At 51.7% G+C, this 18,195-nt stretch overlaps 3 protein-coding genes across 5 annotated transcripts; all 3 read right to left on the bottom strand.

The window, feature by feature from the left end:
• Positions 1–266: 266 nt before the first annotated feature.
• Positions 267–16,623, bottom strand: LOC132249179 (olfactory receptor 52B2-like). 2 transcript variants are annotated; one of them, XM_059723527.1, is made up of 2 exons: positions 16,538–16,623; positions 267–1,827 (listed from the first exon to the last, which is right to left on the bottom strand). In XM_059723527.1, the coding sequence occupies exon 2, from the start codon at positions 1,782–1,784 to the stop codon at positions 834–836; it is 951 nt and encodes a 316-aa protein (XP_059579510.1). In that variant the 5' UTR covers positions 1,785–1,827; positions 16,538–16,623; the 3' UTR covers positions 267–833. The 2 variants fall into 2 exon arrangements, with proteins under 2 accessions (XP_059579510.1, XP_059579504.1); XM_059723521.1 differs by lacking the exon at positions 16,538–16,623 and adding an exon at positions 3,983–5,251.
• Positions 7,913–10,100, bottom strand: LOC106737440 (ubiquilin-1). The gene has a single exon (XM_014605776.2). The coding sequence runs from the start codon at positions 9,730–9,732 to the stop codon at positions 8,335–8,337; it is 1,398 nt and encodes a 465-aa protein (XP_014461262.2). The 5' UTR covers positions 9,733–10,100; the 3' UTR covers positions 7,913–8,334.
• LOC102565806 (olfactory receptor 52B2) lies at positions 11,968–16,950 on the bottom strand. 2 transcript variants are annotated; one of them, XM_019482378.2, is made up of 2 exons: positions 16,791–16,950; positions 11,968–13,871 (listed from the first exon to the last, which is right to left on the bottom strand). In XM_019482378.2, the coding sequence occupies exon 2, from the start codon at positions 13,838–13,840 to the stop codon at positions 12,878–12,880; it is 963 nt and encodes a 320-aa protein (XP_019337923.1). In that variant the 5' UTR covers positions 13,841–13,871; positions 16,791–16,950; the 3' UTR covers positions 11,968–12,877. The 2 variants fall into 2 exon arrangements, with proteins under 2 accessions (XP_019337923.1, XP_006261205.2); XM_006261143.4 differs by lacking the exon at positions 16,791–16,950 and adding an exon at positions 16,538–16,621.
• Between the last annotated feature and the right edge of the window lie 1,245 nt (positions 16,951–18,195).

Raw genomic sequence — 18,195 nt, forward strand, 5'->3', positions numbered from 1 at the left:
CCTGTGACAAGGTCATCAGAACAACCCCATGCACGTTCCCCCAGGCCACTACAAAGTATATCAGACCAGGCACTAATGCAACACAATAAACCTGGTCAGATCTTTGTTAGGCCAGATTGTCTACCCTAACCCAGATTGTGGACAAGATTAGTGTCGGGATCTACTGGCTGTGACGTTGGCTGGCTCTGCAGTTCCTAAAATTTCAACGCTAACAGCACATCAATAACACCCAATGAAGACACCAGCGACGATGACACAAATCTCAAAGAGTTTCACAAAGGTGGCAGAGCTGTCCTCACAGAAGGGCTCAGGGAAGGTGGGGGATGATATCTGGGATTATTAATGTATGAACAGCTCAGTGCATTTTTTTAAAGCATGCATATATTATATATATACATATCACAGACAGCAATAAGCTAGAACATGATACAAGGTACATCGAAAACCTAGCTGAGATGAGAGAAGGTCTGTGATATGCAGGTACTGACATCGTGGCTGGGTTAAAGACAGCGTGAAGTATCCTAAAACCATGGGACATCCTGGATCACCAAGTCCAACCCCTGCTCTTATAAGCAACCATGTTCTACCATCTCGTGAATTTGTTTAGCCAGCTCCAGCTTCACTTGGTTGGGGTCTTAGCCCCACTACCCCCACTGGATGGAGGTCCTGATTCTCCAATGTAAACATCAGGATCAGGACCCCAATAGTTCTTGTTCCCACTTTCATGAGGTCTTTGTCCCAGTGACTCGTGAAGAAAGGTGGGTCAGTCCCAGGTCATTGCCAAACACTCACTGGGGAGCACCTCTGCCCAGTGCCAGCCCATAGGGCTGCATTCAGCATCGTGCCCACATCTGGAGGAGTATCTGGGCCACGTGCCCTCGAATCTGCTTGGTTTTCACCCCATAGACGATGGGGTTCAACATGGGGGGGACGATGACATAGAGGTTGGCCAGTAAGATGAGAAGGTGCTTTGGGACGTGGTGACCGAACCGGTGGGTCAGGAAGGAGAAGAAGGCGGGGGTGTAAAACATGAGTATCACACAGATGTGAGAGCCGCAGGTGTTCAGCGCCTTCGTATGGGCACCTCTGGACGGGAGATGCATGAGTGTCCGGAGGATCCTGACGTAGGAGAAAGCAATGAAGATGGCATCTACTCCCGCCGAGAGAAACGCCGCTGCCACACCATACCAGATATTGACTGTGATATCAGCACAGGCCAGCTGGGCCACTCCGATGTGCTCGCAGTAGGTGTGAGGCATGACGTTGTGCCCACAGTATGGCAGCCGCTTCAGGAGGAAGATGACAGGGAACATGATACAGAAGCTCCTACCGAGAGCTGCTGCCCCTATTTTCCCGATGACCGAGCGAGTCAGGATCACCGTGTATCTCAGGGGGTTGCAGATGGCGACATAGCGATCGAACGCCATGGCCAGCAGGATGGCCGACTCCGCCATGAAAACAAAATAGATGCAGAACATCTGGGCGAGGCAGGCGTGAAAAGAGATCTGCTTGGAGATGGACCAGAAGATGCTCAGAGTCTTGGGCACGGTGGTGGTGGACAACAGCAGATCAGCCGCAGCCAACATGGAGAGAAACACGTACATGGGCTCGTGGAGGCTTCGCTCTGTGATGATGGTGAATATCAGCAGAGAGTTTCCCAGCAGGGCCACGATGTACATCAAGCAGAAGGGGATGGAGATCCAGATGTGAGCATCCTCCAAGCCCGGGATGCCGACCAGGGTGAAGAAGGCAGGGCTGGAGGTGCTATCGTTGGCAGCTAACATGATAGGAGGCAATGTCTATTCAGTTTCATGTAGATTTCCCCACCTGTGAAGGAACAAGAGCATATTTCCCATCAGATTGGCCTGAGTATGGGCTTGATGAGGGGTTATATCCACCCAGACTTCAGCCCTTTGCTGGTTAGCCAGGCTGGAGGGGATGCCCTTTTGTGCAAAAATATAGGAAGCCCAAAAATGCTCAGGAACGCCTGCCCAGCACTTGACTGGTACCGATTGTGAGATCATCCCCTGGACCTTTGTTGGCAAAGTAAAAAATGTCATCAGGAAACATCCCTTCTTCTTCCCTGTGCAGGCTCCCCCGAGCTTGCTGACTTCCACCCTCATTTTCTGTGATTCTGTGATTTTCCCCACTGGAAGGGACCTCGGGAGGTCACATCTAATCCAACCCCCTGCTCAAAGCAGGACCAGCCCAACTACGTTGTCCCAGACAAGCCTTTGTCGAGCTGGGTTTTAAAAACCTCCAAGGATGGAGATCCTACAACCTCTCTGGGTGACCTGTTCCCATGCTTTACTACCCTCCTAGGGAGAAAGTTTTTCCTAATACCCAACCTCAACTTCTCTTGCTGCAGCTTGAGCCCATTGCTCCTTGTCCTGTCATCTGCTCCACTGAGACCAGTCCAGCTCCATCCTCTTAGCAGCCTTCAACTCCCTGCAGGGGGGTTGCAATCAAATCCCACCTCGGTCTTCTCTTCTGCAAACTAAATCAGCCCATTTCCCTCATTCTCTCCTCACCAGTCCTGTCCCCCAGCCCACAACCATTTTTGTTGCCCTCCACTGGACTCTCTCCAATGTGTCCACATCCTTTCTGTAGTGGGGCCCACAGCTGGACACAGGACTCCACATGTGGCCTCCCCAGTGCCGAATAGAGGGAAGAATCAGGTCCCTCCATCTGCCAGCAATACAATGCCAATGCAGCCCAGGATGCCGGTACCCTTCTTGGCATCAAGGGGTGCACTGCTGGCTCCTGTCCATCTTCTTGTCCCCTGTCCCCCCAGGTCCTTTTCTGCCCAGCCAGTCACCTCTTTATAAATCTATGGTGCATGCACACCTTGAAGGCTGTGCCCAGTCCTGGGCCCCACACCTCAAAAAGATGATAGAGGAGGTGCAGAGAAGGGCAGCAAGGATGATGAGCGGTCTGGAGAGACTCCTAACGAAGCCAGACCCGGTCAGTTTAGAAAAACACACTTGAGCGGGGGGGCATGAGACGGGTTTGACAAAATACTAAAAGGAAAATAACAACAGGAGAGTCATTAATAAATCCCTATTGATGTTCATTTTAAACTGACTACCTGCTCATTTCCTTTTTTGGACCCCTAATACTTATTCAGGGTGATAATGAATTTCTCTCACAATGGGGGCAACGAGTCCCGTCCTTTTAATGACACAGAGGCGGTGCACGCTGGCAAGTCAGCTAGATTCACCAAGGGGCTGGACGCGTTCTTGGAGGAAAGGGGCATCGGTAGCTACTGAGGGGCACGGCCTCTGCATCGGAGCTTCCTGCATCTTAAATGCTGGAGGCTGCAAGTGAAAGAGGAACATGACAAAGAAAACCCTGGTCATGCTCCCTTCCAGCCTCCACTCTCTGTGACACTGGAGACAGCATGGTCCGACCTCAGTTAGACCTGTTAGTACCATCAGTCAAGAGAGTATGTCCACACGAGCGTGAGCCTGGGACTCCGGTGTCGTTGCAGCCACATCCGTGCATCCAGCACGGGTGGGGGGGCAAACACTTTCTTTCCCTTATGCACCTGGTCCATACAACACCTTGCACCAAGGGCACCTTGACCTGCCGCTGTGGCCCTGGGCACTACGACATCTGCATTATAGAGGGCTGGGGGGGTGGGGAAGGAGCTCGCACAACATGTTGCCTGTGAAGCTTCACAAGTTGGAAACCTGAGGCCAGACCCCTCTGTGTAAAGCAGACTCCTCCTGCGAGCTGGGGCAGGCCATGGAAAGGCACTTTCTGGTCCCCACCTCCAGCATCCTGGAGACCCTGGCACCCAGGGATACTACAGACTGTGTGAGCCAGCGACATCTCCCCATCTCTGCTCCCCTCCTGGCTGCAAACTCTGTCACGGTCTGCAAAAAGCAGCCAGGTCCTCCCCTGAAAGAGGCTCTAATAGTCTCAAACCCTCACCCTCTGCTCAAATAGCAAAGGGCTGTCCCAAACCCAGACCTCTCACCAGGCTCCTGCTTCTGCTGTGAATGAGGGATCTCTGCTTGGCAGGGAGCTGCAGGCAGCGAGGCATGCACACTGACCAGGGCTGGGAGATGAGGATATTGAATCCTGGGCGGGGAAGCGCAGGGAGCCAGGATAAAAGCCCTGGGGAAACAGATCCTTGTGAGCTTTGAGTTTGCTGATGAAAGGCAACCAGCCCTTAACCCTTTTGTTTCTCTGCATCTTGTCCCTGCTTACCTTCCTTTGCATTGACTGCTTCACCCTCTGGTTTCCAGAGAGTGAAGCCTCCTTGGACTCTACTGTGTATAGTTTCAGGGTCCTTCTCAGTGAGCGCAATTTCTGCTGCTTTGGTGCTTGGGGAAAGGTTTTGCATATCCACATGCTCAGGGTCTTTTCCTGAAGTCCATCTTCAAGCCAAGAGTCAGCATTTCACATGCATTTTGCACTGGTATCAGTGAGGACACATTATAGCCACTCACATCCTTACCACAAAGCAAGTGGCAGCTTGTCCCAGGTCCAAGTTTGCATTTGTAGCCTAAGAACTTTGTGGCAAGGATGTGCTTTTTAGGGGTTCCCAGCCCTGTATGTATACGAACTGGACTGGCCTTGAGAAGAACCCAGAGGATAAAGGTTGAGCTTAGTGGAAATCCCAGCTGCATCAGGGTTTGCACAATGCAAAGGGTTTTTGGGACCCCTGTTCCTCCCCTTGAAAGCAACAAAGACAGGACACCCCTCCAAAACAGATAGATGTAATGGGTGTAATGGGACGGGTGTAATGGGAGTTTCTAGAGGAGAGGCAGCTACAAGGGGCTGAGATCACAGGGAGAAGAGGCTGCAAAACAGTGCCTGGACTGGGTTGCTCAAGCCTCCTGCTGCTCTGAGATCCCAGGAGTCCTGGTCCTGAGCACATCCTGACTTTTGGGACCGCACTGAAGACCATCGCTGTTCGGTAATGCTCGTATGTGCTGGTGACCACGGGTCTTGCACGTGTGCTGGATGGATCCGACCCGGCACATACTGCCAGCTTAGAGCAGGGTCCAGCAAGGCCTATGAGTGCAAAGCATCACCAAGGGCCTGCTTCAAAAGGAGTGAAAAAGAAAGGGTTTTTCTGCAGGATCAGAGAGCAGTGGGGCTGCAGGGGACCTCCGGAGGTCACACCTAGCCCACCCCCTTCATGAGGCAGGATCACCCCTGTCCAAACAAACCCACTGTCCAACCCCTGAGCAAAATGACAAGGCCACCCCTGACACAGCACCGGGCATCACACCTGAACCTGTGCCAGGGAAAGCAGGGGGACCAAGGTGGCCAACGTCCAGCTGCTGCAATAGTTGTCAAAATATGCTTGAAAAGTCCCAGGTAGAGCCCAGAGGAAGATGACCCCCCCCTGCCCCTTCCATACCAATCAGACCAGGAGGGGAAATCCCTTCCTGACCCCAAATGTGGCATCGGGCTGAGCCCGAGCAGAGGGGCAAGACCCTCTGGCCAGGACCCAGCAGAAGCATCGGCACAGCCCAGTCCGCATCCCCATCCCGGGCTGCAGCAGCACCCAGCGCTCCTGGGGGAAGTGAGCCCTGACATGTACTGTGCTAATAGGAGGGGGGAAATAATGCAACCCATGCCTGTGCTTTCCTGTGGGTATTTCTCAGGCTTCCGGGGGTCTACACCTAGACCCCCTCTGACCAGTATTATTCGACCTCCTTCCAAACACCGCCAATGCCGGAGAGGAGATGACATGTTTACCCTAAGCAGCCTGCTCCAGGAGACCATTCCCCGTTCACCCCGTTGCATTTCATGGAGCCTCTGTGCATCCTGCCTGGCTTCCTGGCCATGCCCATGAAGAGCAACACACCTCTGGTGTGAATCCCAAAGGCATTCGCTTTGACCGCTCAGCCCTAGCCCTGCCAGCCCTCCCACGGCGAGCCGCTCACCCCATGGGGCCTTCCAGACCAGTATGTCCCAGACAGCGGAGCAGAGCAATTAAGCTAACATTTTAACCAGACTTAGCCAGCTCCCCCGGCAGATTTATAGTCAAAGACCTCATTAGGTATGCATGGGACAAGCCGTGCTGGTGACTGATTGACTCACCCGCACTGTTGAACCATTGCGTGGGTGCAGGAAAGGGGTGAAAACTGGGGGAAGCCACAGAGGGATCTCTTAAGGCAGGGGTGATCAAATTCACCTGCCCCCTTCTCCTCCTCCAGGCCGCATTTGGGCCGCGGGGGCTCCTTGCAGCCTGGACTCGGACCTCCTTCTGGCACCAAGGTGAAGGGTGGTAAAGTGAGATGAGTGTTTCTGTGTCGGGTCAGGGAACTGCAGGGGTTAAAACAGCTGTGCTCAGTCTACCTCTGTTCACTTAGCAAAATCCTATTCATGGCCCTAATAATCATAGAGAATCGGGGCTGGAAGGGAGGTCCAGAGGTCACATCTAGTCTAACTCCTGCCGGAGGCAGGATCAGCCCCGTGCAAACCAGCCCAGAGAAATGCATTGGTGTTGCATCAGGGGGGACTAGTTTTGTTCGGAGGTTGCACAGACATCACACCTGACCCTGCCACAGGGGGATCACAGAGGCCAACGTCCTGCTGTTAATATAAGATCAAGAGATTTTAAGTAGAGGCCGTGTTCCTGCTACAGAGGAAAGTGAAACGCCTTAGTTCATACCAATCTGACCAGCGTGGAAATCCCTTCCTGCCCCCAATGCAGCATTGGTCTGAGCCTGAGCGCGGGGGCAAGACCCTCCAGCCAGGACCCTGTGGGGTTGGTCCCAGCACAGCCCAGTCCCATCCCCAGCCTGGGCGGCGGCAGCACCCAGCGCCTCGGGGGGAGATTGTCCTTGCAAGCAGTCCTCCTGGATTCAACCAGAGTTGCCTTGGTTTGTTTGAGGGTTTTTTCCAGAGCCAGTGAGGACCAGCATTTCCTCTGACAGACCCTAGCCATACTGGCTGACATAAGGAGCTGAGGCCTCTCAGCCATGCCACTGGAGAGAAGAAGGGTGGGAGGCACATGGGTAATGCAAGCCAAAAGAACAGAGTCCCAAAAGGCATCCTATGTTGAAATGCACTGTGAAAGCTGGTAAAATACTTTCCACCTAAAACTTTGACCAACAGAAAGGTCTTTTTCTGGGATGTTTCACCCCCAAAAAATCAAAACGTGAAGTGGAGTCTCCCATCCTGCCAGCTATCACTGGCAAAGGGGGCATGAAACTGTTTCCCAGGGACCAACCACTGACCGGGTTTTCAGCAGCTGGATTTGTTGATGGACACAGTTTCAGGCTCGTTAGAAACCTCCTGCCTCATTTTATCCACAGCCAATAACTCTTGTGGCTCCCACATGTCTGCCTGCAAAGGGGGAATAAACTTCGAAGCTAAAGGGTGATGTTGGCTCAAGAACAGATGTATCACTGGAAACCAGTCGTGTCCTCTCTCAGCTTAATTTTGTTTGCCAGCCAGGACTAGAAGAAGTAATCTGGGTTAGCCTAAAGGCTGAGTAGAGGAGTCTCCAAGGCCCCTGATACATATATTATGCAACTAACTGGATCAATGCATGCATAGCCCCTTTGCACTTGAGGCTGGTCTTACTTTCACGCCATAAATATAAAGTAATTATCCCACAGTTTGCATGTGTGACTGATCTAAATGGACACTAGTCATTTTTATCCTGTAATAATTACTTAGCTGGTTAATCATGCAATACATCTAGAAAACGAGCCAACCACCTATAAAGGGAGTGCCTGAAAATGTGTACCAACTCTGTAGCTGCTGGGATAGAAACCAGCTCTAATCTGAAGCCTGAAGGCAGGGCAAGGTGGCACCTTAGGGTCCTGCTACACATTCATTGTGCAAAGCTGAACCAGCCAAACCAGCCGGTCAGACACCAATCTCAGCTCCTCAAAGCTCTCCTCATACTGGTTTGGACCAGCTGTAATTTTTATCCCTGCTTTGCTGACCACGGATTGAATGCATCAGTGGGAAATAAAGAGCTTTGCTGCCCATCGCGGGAATCTCACTCTGGCCTAAGGAAGGACCACAGAGAAACCAGACCGGAAATAAAGCAAGCAAGTGAAGGATTTAGAAAAAAAACCAACCCCGAAACCAAACCTGAACTCATTCCTTTTCTTTGCAAGTCACAACACAGAGGCTGGGAGGATTGGGAACAAAATAGGCTTTTAATCATAGCTCCCATAGAGATCAGGGGAGATATCCAGGCAGTCTCCATCACAGCTGACTGGCATTCAGGAAGCCCTTTGCAGGCAGCAAGCTCCAGCTGTTGGGCAGAGATGCTGCAGGCACTCGCGGGGGCCAGTCTTCACCAAAATCAGCATCTGTTGAACCAGGAGCTGCTGGCTTCTGTGGGCACGTTCATTGGGAGCTGCCCCAGTGCTCCTCAGCCCCTCCACGGGAGGCGTACCCCACAGTGGGAGACCTGCAAGCATATGCAAGCATCTGCAAACTCTGCTCAATCCGGGCCAGCATCTGCACATCTCTTGCATTCGGCACAGCTCCCGGCCTCTCCAGGTTGCACGTTTGCTGCAAGAAGGCAGCTGAGAGCGGCTGCTCTCGAACCTGAGGCTCCCCAGAGGCCTTTTGGAGCCCCTTCCTCTCCAAGTCAGGGGGGAGCATCTGCCTGGTGCGCCTCGTGCATGGGCCAGACAGAAGGTGCTTCATGAGCTGCTTCACGAGCTGCTGGAGGAGGCTTTTTGCCGCTGTGGATGTGGGTCCCAGGTCCGGGATGCTGCATCTCTGCCCCATGCTGCTGCTCACATCACCACCGAGGCTCATGCAGCTGCCGTCCTGGTGAGATCCAGGAACCCCCTTATTCCCCTGGAGGGGCTGGAACGGCTTTATTGACGCTGCAGTTCGTTGGGAGAAAAGGTGCCTGATTTCGGCACTCAGGTTGCTTCTGTTGAGGGCCAGGCCTCCTTGGCCAGCTCCCAAAGCCAGCTGCTTGGGGGCTGCTTTCCATGCAGCTCCCTGATCCTCAGAGCAGATGCTCGGCTCTGCCTTCTCCCTGCTCAGGATGCTCGCCACGTAGCTCAAGGCCGAGCTGGGGCTTTGCATGATTTCCCACACCGCGGCCGGACGCCGAGACAGCTCCAGCGCGAGCCGCAGCAGCTCCGGCATGTTCGGGAAGCGGGCGAGCGCCGGGATCCTCCTCATCACTTCCTCCTTCAGGGCATCGTCCGTGACCAGCTCCATCATGAGATCAGGCTGGGAAAGCCTGCTCTGAATGAAGGGGTCCTGCAGGAGCCGGAGCATCATTTCGGGGTGGGCCCGGAGCTGGCTCTGGAAGTCGGAGAAGTTGGCCGTGTGCAAGCCGAGGTCGCTGATGAGATGCTGCAGGCTGTCTGTGCTGACGGCTGTGCTGCCCACCGAGCTGGGCCTGGACGGGGGGCTGCTTTGGGCTGGAAGAACAGCAGGCACGTGCCAGGAGGAGACGGTCTCATGCCCGGGCTGATCCAGGCGTCTGCCCCGGGACAGGATGACCAGGTAGACGGTGGCGTCCTCGTGGATGCTGTGCTCACTCAGGGTCTTGTGATCCTTTAAAATCCGGCCGACGAATATGAGTACGAGCCGGCCGGGGGGAGAAGAGAAGCGGGCCGCGACTTCTTCCTTAAACTCCTTAACGCCTTTGTCCATGGGTACCACGAACGGCTCCATTTGCCGGGGGGTCTTCACCGTCACCCTGATGAGTCGGGGTGCCGGGGGTGCCTCTTGCTCCACTCCAAGGACGTCCCTGGATTTGGCTATCCTCAGCATGCCGATGCCTCAGTGATGTGGCATTGGCCACCTTCCTTCCAGGAGAAATGGGGATGCTAGGAGTGGAGATAAGAGGCAAAGGCAGAGGCCCTGGAGTTGCACCACGACGGACTCCTCTGATCGACGCCTCTCCAAAACCTGCGACTGAATCAGTCAATGGGGAATATATCCCCACCGTAAATCTCCCACCCAATCCAAGGCTCGTAGACTCCACCGATTCCTAACCTCCCTCTCTCCTGCTACTGCTCCCTGCCTGGCTCTGCACTATGACATCACAGCTGATGTCATAAGCTGCAACAGCCCTAAGAGTTAGCTCCATCCACTTCCTGGAAGGCAGCTTACTCTGAGCACCTAGCACTTTGCAAATGCCTGAACAAGACGCCAATGCAACAGCAGGGGCGTGGGTCTGCTCTTGTCGGGCAAGCTTGCAGCCAGCTTCGCTGTAAGGATGGATGCTGCAGGGGTCAGGGGGCTCCCTAACAAACTACAGGGTCAATAATGCCTTTCCAACCCTTTCAGGGGGAATAAGAGGGTCCCTGGAGTTTTTCAGGAGCAGGTTGGACACAAACTCGAGTGCAATGGTTTCATCGGGGTGACCCAACTCTGACAGGTCTCTTCCAGCCATAGCATCCTTTGACCTGAGCATCTATTAGCCTCATAACATCTCTGCCATTGCAATGGCAGGGCATTGGCCATGCCGTGATCTCCCCCACGTTTTACCTTTGGCCCGTGGCAGGGTTGTTTTGGTTTCGTTTCCAGATGTGGGCTTTGGGCCTTCAAACACAGCAAAGCCACAAAACACCAACTCCTAGGGCTCTTTGGATAAATCTCACAGGGTCCCTTCCCTGCACATCGGTGAAATGCTATGTGTGGACACCGGGACTGAACTCAAGAGGCTGAAGGGACTGGGTTGGCTTTGCTAGGAAAGAGAATAAAATAAGATAACTTTCCAATACATGAGAGACTTGATTTTTGTCCTCTAAACAAGTGTTTTCTGTAGCCATATAGCATAGTCTTACTAATAGGTGGGACCATGGATGTGATAGAAAGTTGCTCTCCACACACAACTTCAATCTCCTTCATACAATCAGTGGGAAGTAAGTAGGATATTTTGGATAAGGATGATCCTGCCTCTGGTGGGGCGATGGATTGGGGACCTCTGGAGCTCCCTTCCAGCCCTACTTTTCTCTAAGGTGGTGAAATCCCCAAGGACACTCTTCTGGGAGGCTCTGAAATCTCCTTCCTTGGAGGTATTTCAGAACAAAGTGGACAAACATCTATATCCTGGGTGGACATGTCCAAGCCCTTGCACTGAGGCAGGGACAAGTTGACTTCCTGAGGTTCCTGTTCGCCATTCATTTCTATAAGAGCCTGGGCTCCCTCTCCTTAGTCCATAGTTATTACAGCACATTTTGCCCCCCGTCAGCAGCTACCTGGCTAGAAAGTTTGCTTCTCTGGAGGGGTGCCAGAGACCTGAATAACCAAAAGAGGCTTGGAAACAAGAGGGCAGGCATAGAAGCGCATGACAAAGGTGGTTGTGCAAAGGAGAGAGGGGTAGTGGGGGTGGACCCTCATGCAGCAGAGCTCACGGCCCTTCTCCATTTGGCTGGACCTGACTGCCAGAGCCGGTTGCAGGCCACCACATTCCCCAGCCCCTTCTCCAAGTCTCTCTCTTCTTCCCAGACAACTTTGCCTCCCTCCGAGCTGCCTTAAAGAGCCTCCTTCAGCTGCTCCAGTGAGCCAGGGACCTCTTTTCCCTCCAACTCCTCCTTCCACCCTGCTGCGCATTGCTAGCCGGCCATGCAGCGGGACAGCAGGGAGCCAGGAATATGGAGAGAGCGATGGGAGTGGGTATCTATTGTGAATACAGTATTGGTACTGCAGAATGTATTCCTTCTGCACCAAACTCCAGGCAGACCCTCCTACTCACGGGTGCTCGGGGCCCTCGGTCACCCACAGGATGTCATCCTATTACCTGGCCGGGCAGGTAGAAGAGTGGCATGGTTAGTAATAGGGAGGCAGGTTCAGACCATGCATCCAGCATCCTCCAGCGGAGAGATCCCTACTACAGTAAACCACCGTAAAGGCCCCCAGAGACTATGCACTCCAAGCACCTACTCCAGCTTCTCCCAAATCTAGCTGTAGCCCCAGGGAGAAGGCCAACCAATAATCAATACCAGTAGCAGGGAATAATCAATACCTGGTCTCAGGGAATGAAGTAGCAGAGTCAAGGGATCATTTGGCCTCATCAAAGATTTATTTCTTTCCTAACAAGAGTTTGCAGCTCATTCTTCATCCTCCCGTTACTTCTTCAGGAAAACTTTTCTGACCTTTCCTAAAGCACACTGGCTGAGCTTGGGCACTGCAAGAACAACCCACTCCAGGATCAGGGCCCCGTTGTGAACAACATGAGGCAGTGACTGGGTTTATGCCATAAGTGTAGTGCTGAGGACAATCTTGGTCTCATGTCCCCCCTCAAGCATCTCTTTTCTAAACTGGCCAAGCCTGGCCTCTTTCATCTCTCCTCATACAGAAGCCCCTCCAGACCACTCATCCCCTTTGTTGCCCTTCTCTGGACCTTCTGTATTTCCTCTATCTCCTTTCTGAGGTGTGAGGACCAGAACTGGGCACAGGATTCAAGGTGTGGGTGCACCATGAATTTACCGTATTTTCGCGCATATAGCATGCACACGGATATAACCCACACCCATGCATAACCTGCGGAAAATTGCATTTTTGCAAAATGTTCAATGCATAGGTACATAGAGATGATGGAGAGAATTGCAAACAAAACGGGAAGTATCGCTTTATAATTTGCCTTTTTCACAGCTGCTGATGACAAGCAGGGGGTGAGGGGAAATGAGATACCATTGCCACTGTTGGAAGCAATGGTGGTGGGTGGGTTTGCCCAGATTCATAGTCGCGGCTTGAATACTTGGCTTCCAACCAGTGCTGGATGGGTCTGACTTTCCTCCTGACCCATACAATAAATGTGCATGGAAACCTGCTGCCCTGACCTAACCTGCAATTTCATGCCAGGGAAGCAGCAGGACAGCTTCCCTGTCCAGGTCAGGGTGCAACTGCAGCACCGTTCGCTCATGCATAGTCTAGGTCTATCTCCATCAGGGATGACCGAGCCTCCTCTTCACCAGCCAATGCAGGGAACCCCCCTGGGCTGGGAGAACACGCGTATCACGCTCTCCCGAACCTGCTTGGTTTTCACCCCGTACACGATGGGGTTTAACATGGGGGGCACCACCACGTAGAAGTTGGCCAAGAGGATGTGGATGCAGCCGGGAATATTGTGGCCAAACCGATGGGTGAGAAAGGAGAAAAAGGCTGGCATGTAAAACATCAGGATGACGCCGAGGTGAGAGCCGCAGGTGCTCAGAGCTTTGAGCCGGGCATCCTTGGATGGGAGCTGGAAGACAGCCCGGAGGATGAGGGCGTAGGAGATGGCAATGAGCACCACGTCTATTCCCGACGAGAGCAGAGTCGTGGTCAAGCCGTACCAGATGTTGGCTCTTATATCTGCGCAGGCCTGGCGAGCGATGCCCATGTGCTCGCAGTACGTGTGGGGCATGACGTTGTTCCCACAGTAGGGCAACCGCTTCAGGAGGAAGATGGGTGGGAACATGATGCACAGGCCCCTGAGCACCGCGGTCACTGCGATTTTCCCTATCACGGAGGGCGTTAGGATCATCGGGTAGCGCAGCGGGTCGCAGATGGCGATGTAGCGGTCGAACGCCATGGCCAGCAGCACCGTTGACTCTGCAATGAAGCTGAAATGGGTAAAAAACATCTGGGTAATGCAGGCGTCGAACGAAATTGTCTTCGCGCCGAACCAAAAGATGGCCAGCATCTTGGGCACGGTGGTGGTGGACAGCATGAGGTCGGCCACGGCCAGCATGGCGAGGAACAGGCACGTGGGCTCGTGGAGGCTCCGCTCCGTGCTGACGATGAAGAGGATGACGGAGTTGGCGAGAAGGGCTGCCAAGTACATCAGGAAGAAGGGGACCGAGATCCAGATGTGGGACTGCTCCATGCCCGGGATGCCGGTCAGGATGAACGTGATGGGGTCAAAGCTGCTGTTGTTGAAACTGTGCATGGCACAACGCAGATTTGCACGGGGCCCTTCCCTGTCGAGGAAGGGAAAAGAAGACGTAACTCCTCTGCTGAGCTGGATGTCATTCCCAGCTCCCCCCACCATCACCCTGCCCCGGCCAGAAGCCAATCAGCCAGTCGCTAATAAACGCCTGAGCAACCATCCACCACGTTGTCTGTCTGTGCCCCCAGGGAGGCTTAGCCTTGTCCTCCCCTTGTCCTTGTTACTTTCAATGACATAAACCTCATGATTTAAACCAGTTTTGTCTCAGACCAGCATCGAGACAGGGAAGCAGCTCTCCTGGGATCCAGCGTCTCATCACGGGGTGGCAGGAAGGCAGACGTTGCACCTGCTTGCTTTGAGTTAGGACAATCAGACCTGACATAAAACTGACATCTGTTTTTACCCTCGGTGTCTGTCCCGAGGTTTGACTCCCATTAAAACGGGCAGAGGGCAATCATTTACACTCACAGCTTAAATGGCAATTAATTAGCTGAAATTGTCCTGGGGGAAATCCAAGGTCTGTTTCCTGGGGCAGTTTTTACCAGAACACACCAGGATCACTCCCAGCAAAGTCTTTTATCCTGGGATCTTACAAAAGTACAAGCCCACGGTCCCACTTCGAGTACAGGTGTAATATCCAAGACTGTTTCACTCCTGATTCATTTCAAGGGCAACTCTATGCTGAATTGGGTCTGTAGGGTCCATAGAGGCTGTGCTCACACAGGAAGGGAAAGCGTGCAGCAGATCTGCTCTGCCACCGTGTGACACCGGAGACAGGGGTGAGAGAGCGGAGAGTGCACAGGGCACGACCCGGGTTTTTCCCCCTGCTCCTTTCTCCCTTGCAACCTCCAGAATTGAAGGTCCAGGCAGTTCTGATGCAGAGGACATGCCTCTAACCCTAACCCTAACCCAATGCCCCCTTCCTCCTCGAACATGTCCAGTCCCTCTTTGGATCTAGCTAGACTCTCGGCTTCCACCACATCTGATGGCAACAAGCTCCAAAAGTTAATGACATACTGGGTGAGAAAGAAAACCTAACAACAAAACAACAACAGGAACTTAAAGTTTAAAACTAAGTTTAAAAACTCTTCTTCTGAAGACACGCTGCACGAGTCCTTCGCTATCTCTATGCCTCATTTCCCCATCCTAACCCCTTCTGATCTCCTATTCCTACTGCAAACTCTTTGGGGAATGGATTGATCCCGAGTTAGTGCAGTATCCAGAGCCATAAGCCAATATTGGGCTGGGCACTGAACAAACAAATTGCATGTAATATGTAATAAATAAGTTTTATTAACAGCTATTGAGAGTCACAGGATCATGCCTGCATGATTTAAGTAAGGACTTAGTGCGCTGGCAAGTGCTATATTAACTACAGCCCTGTGCTCTGGAGGAAGAGGCTGCAGTCTGCTCTCCCCTTTCAGCGGGTGGTGTGTCCCTTTTTGTTGTTAATTCATTGCATCATTCGTTAATTTTGTTACGAATTAAATGACCCCTTGTTATTTGATTGTTAGGGGCTGGGATCACCTACTATTTGCACACCTCTGTCTCAGTTCCCAGGCCTGACACCTTCACAAGCAGGTCAAGGAGGAGATACCATTCAGCCATGTCCTTGCAATATCAAGCAATTGCATCTCAGCTCTCCGCAGGAGCCTGGGAGCTACACTCTGGAGCCCACCGCCCAAGGACCACTGATGCCGAAGCACCATGTATCCCGAGCGGGACAGCATTTCCACATGCCCACGCTCCCTGATGACCAACTGATGCCACGTTTCTAGCTAATCCAGGCTGCTGCAGGGTTATAAAATTCATACTCTGAATCCGAGGCAATCAAACTACTTCAAACTCCCTGATCCCAAACAACCCATAAAAGGGGCAGGCAGCTGGGTTGCCAAATATCCCCTTTTCAAAATCCTAGATCCTCTCCCTGACTTTGGAGTCATACGGGATAAAGCCACTGGGTGCTATCGATGGTGTGGGGCATTACCACACATACAGCACAATATACATTTGTCTCCCCTTAACCTATATAGGCCTGGGCCCCTCACATATCAGTACCACTTCTAATGTCTTTTTTTAAGATAAAAGCAAAATAAAAAATAAAAAGAAACTATTGGAATATGATTTTATACATAATATATGCTACCACAAATACATGCACAGAATCATAGACAATGAGGGTTGACGGGACCTCCAGTCCAACCCTGTACTCAAAGCAGGATCAGCCCCAACTACATCATCCCAGCCAAGCCTTTGTCTACCCATGTCCTAAAGATGTTAAACCTTAGAAAAGAAACGATAGTTTTATTAGTGGACCCATTAAAGACCATAAAAAGGAGAGGGTCATTGAAGATTTTCATTCCACAGAGATTAAAGGAATCAGGGAGATGACAAGTAGCCATGAGGCCCATTGACACTTTGTCAGCTCTGTCTGAATAGAAATGCAGCTGCCACTGCCAGGAGGTTGGTTTAAAGCTTAGGTGGAGCAGGACTCAGAGGGATGCAGTCCACCCTGGGACAGAGCTTCTCCCAGCACAGGAGGCTGCTGGGCTGCGTTGTACTTTCCATCTCCCTTCCTTCAGGCTGCCTTGCAAAGGAGCCGTTCCCCTGCTTGCATTTTCCTTCCCAAGAACATTTTTCTTTGTAAAATAGCTAAGCATGGCCCCAACCCCCAGATGCTCAATGCACACGACTCACCTGGCTCCTGGCCCAGGCCTGAATGAGGAATCGCAGCCCCTGACACCAGCTGGCAATGGGGAATCCACACCAGCAGCAGGTGGAAAGTGGGAACAGCGGACTTCTCCGTCTGAATCCCAGCAGGACCCTCAGGCCCCTGAGCTCGTTGCAGCGTAAACTGGCCGGTGCATTAAAGATTAACAGAGTTGCACCTTCAGGAGCTGTTTCCTGTGTGTTTAGTCATTTGCATTGCAAGTGATTTTGCTTTCCCTACCTGCATAGGCCTGAATCGTGCTTCTCCTGATGGCTTTACCATGGCTAACAGAGCCAGGCACAGAAGAGCATCAGCACATTGCTGTGGTTTTCAGGTCACAGCCCCTCTGTGGGGAACACTGCATCCTTAGAGCATTGCGAGCATATATTCCTGTTAGGAGCAAAACCGCCTAAATATTCTGCCGAGGTTTCCACGGGGATTGGGCTGGGGAGAGGGGTTTCTGAACCTGTATGACTCAAGGAGATGGTCAATGATCTACAGGTTGCGAACCCTCCAGTCAACGGTTGGGTAACAGAGCTGCTTTATTCCTGTTGCATTAGCTGAAATTCAACACTGGTTAGTATCCCCAACTGGACTTGCATTCAGGTTTCTGGCAAAGTCCAGAGCCACCAAAAGTGCAAAATATATATACACACATACACAGATAGATAGATAGAGAGAGAGAGAGAGAGAGAGAGAGAGATCTATATCCCTCTCTATCTATCTATCTATCTAGATATGGATAAAGATATATGCATACACATTTATACATCTATTTGTATGTTTGTCCAGAGCCACCAGAATTACATATAGATATTTGTATATATCTATACACACAAATTTATGTATCTATATTTATCTATTTGTATCCATATCTATACCTATATATTCTATATATACATATATATATAGATAGATACAGATAGATCTAGATGTGTGTGTGTGTATACACACACACACACACACACATCTAGATCTATCTGTATGTGCATACATACATACACACACACACACACACATATATATATATATATGTATTTCTTTATTTATGGATGGATGGATTGATGTAACATGCTATGGTGCATATGCCATCTTGAATGTGCATCAGACTGAGCTATTTTTTGAGCTATGTTATTCTTCATGAGCTCATTAGCTTCATTAAGTAAGCATACTTCTTTAGTGATGAGTATATTTGGTGACCTCCAAAGCAAAAATTATTTGCAACAGGTGACTGCAGTGCAGGGAAACGAATTACAAGCACAGCTGTATGAAGAATGAATGCTTCGGTTCAACTCCCAAACTAGGGAACTGGAAAGAGGAACCAGGGTCAAGCCCTAAACTGTGCATTGCTTGGTTTTCCTCCCGGAAGCAAAATACAGAAAAGCAGGTTTAACATTTTCATTGGGCCTGGAAGGACAAGATTTTCAAACATTTGAAAAGGAAAGGGCATTTACAAACAGGCCCGTGAGTTCCCGGGGGCGTCACTCTGGGACCGCGATCCACAGGACAGTGGAGGTTTCTAACCGTCCGCAGGGTGCCGGGAGCAGAAGGGGATGGAGATCCACAGCGGAGGCTGCTCCATACCCAGGTTGCTGAACAGGGTGAATGTGAGCAGTTCAAAAGGCACGGGAGTACTGCCAGGTCA

This window comes from Alligator mississippiensis, chromosome 1, assembly GCF_030867095.1.
Source record: "Alligator mississippiensis isolate rAllMis1 chromosome 1, rAllMis1, whole genome shotgun sequence".
In the NCBI taxonomy this organism is placed as follows: Eukaryota; Metazoa; Chordata; order Crocodylia; family Alligatoridae; genus Alligator; species Alligator mississippiensis.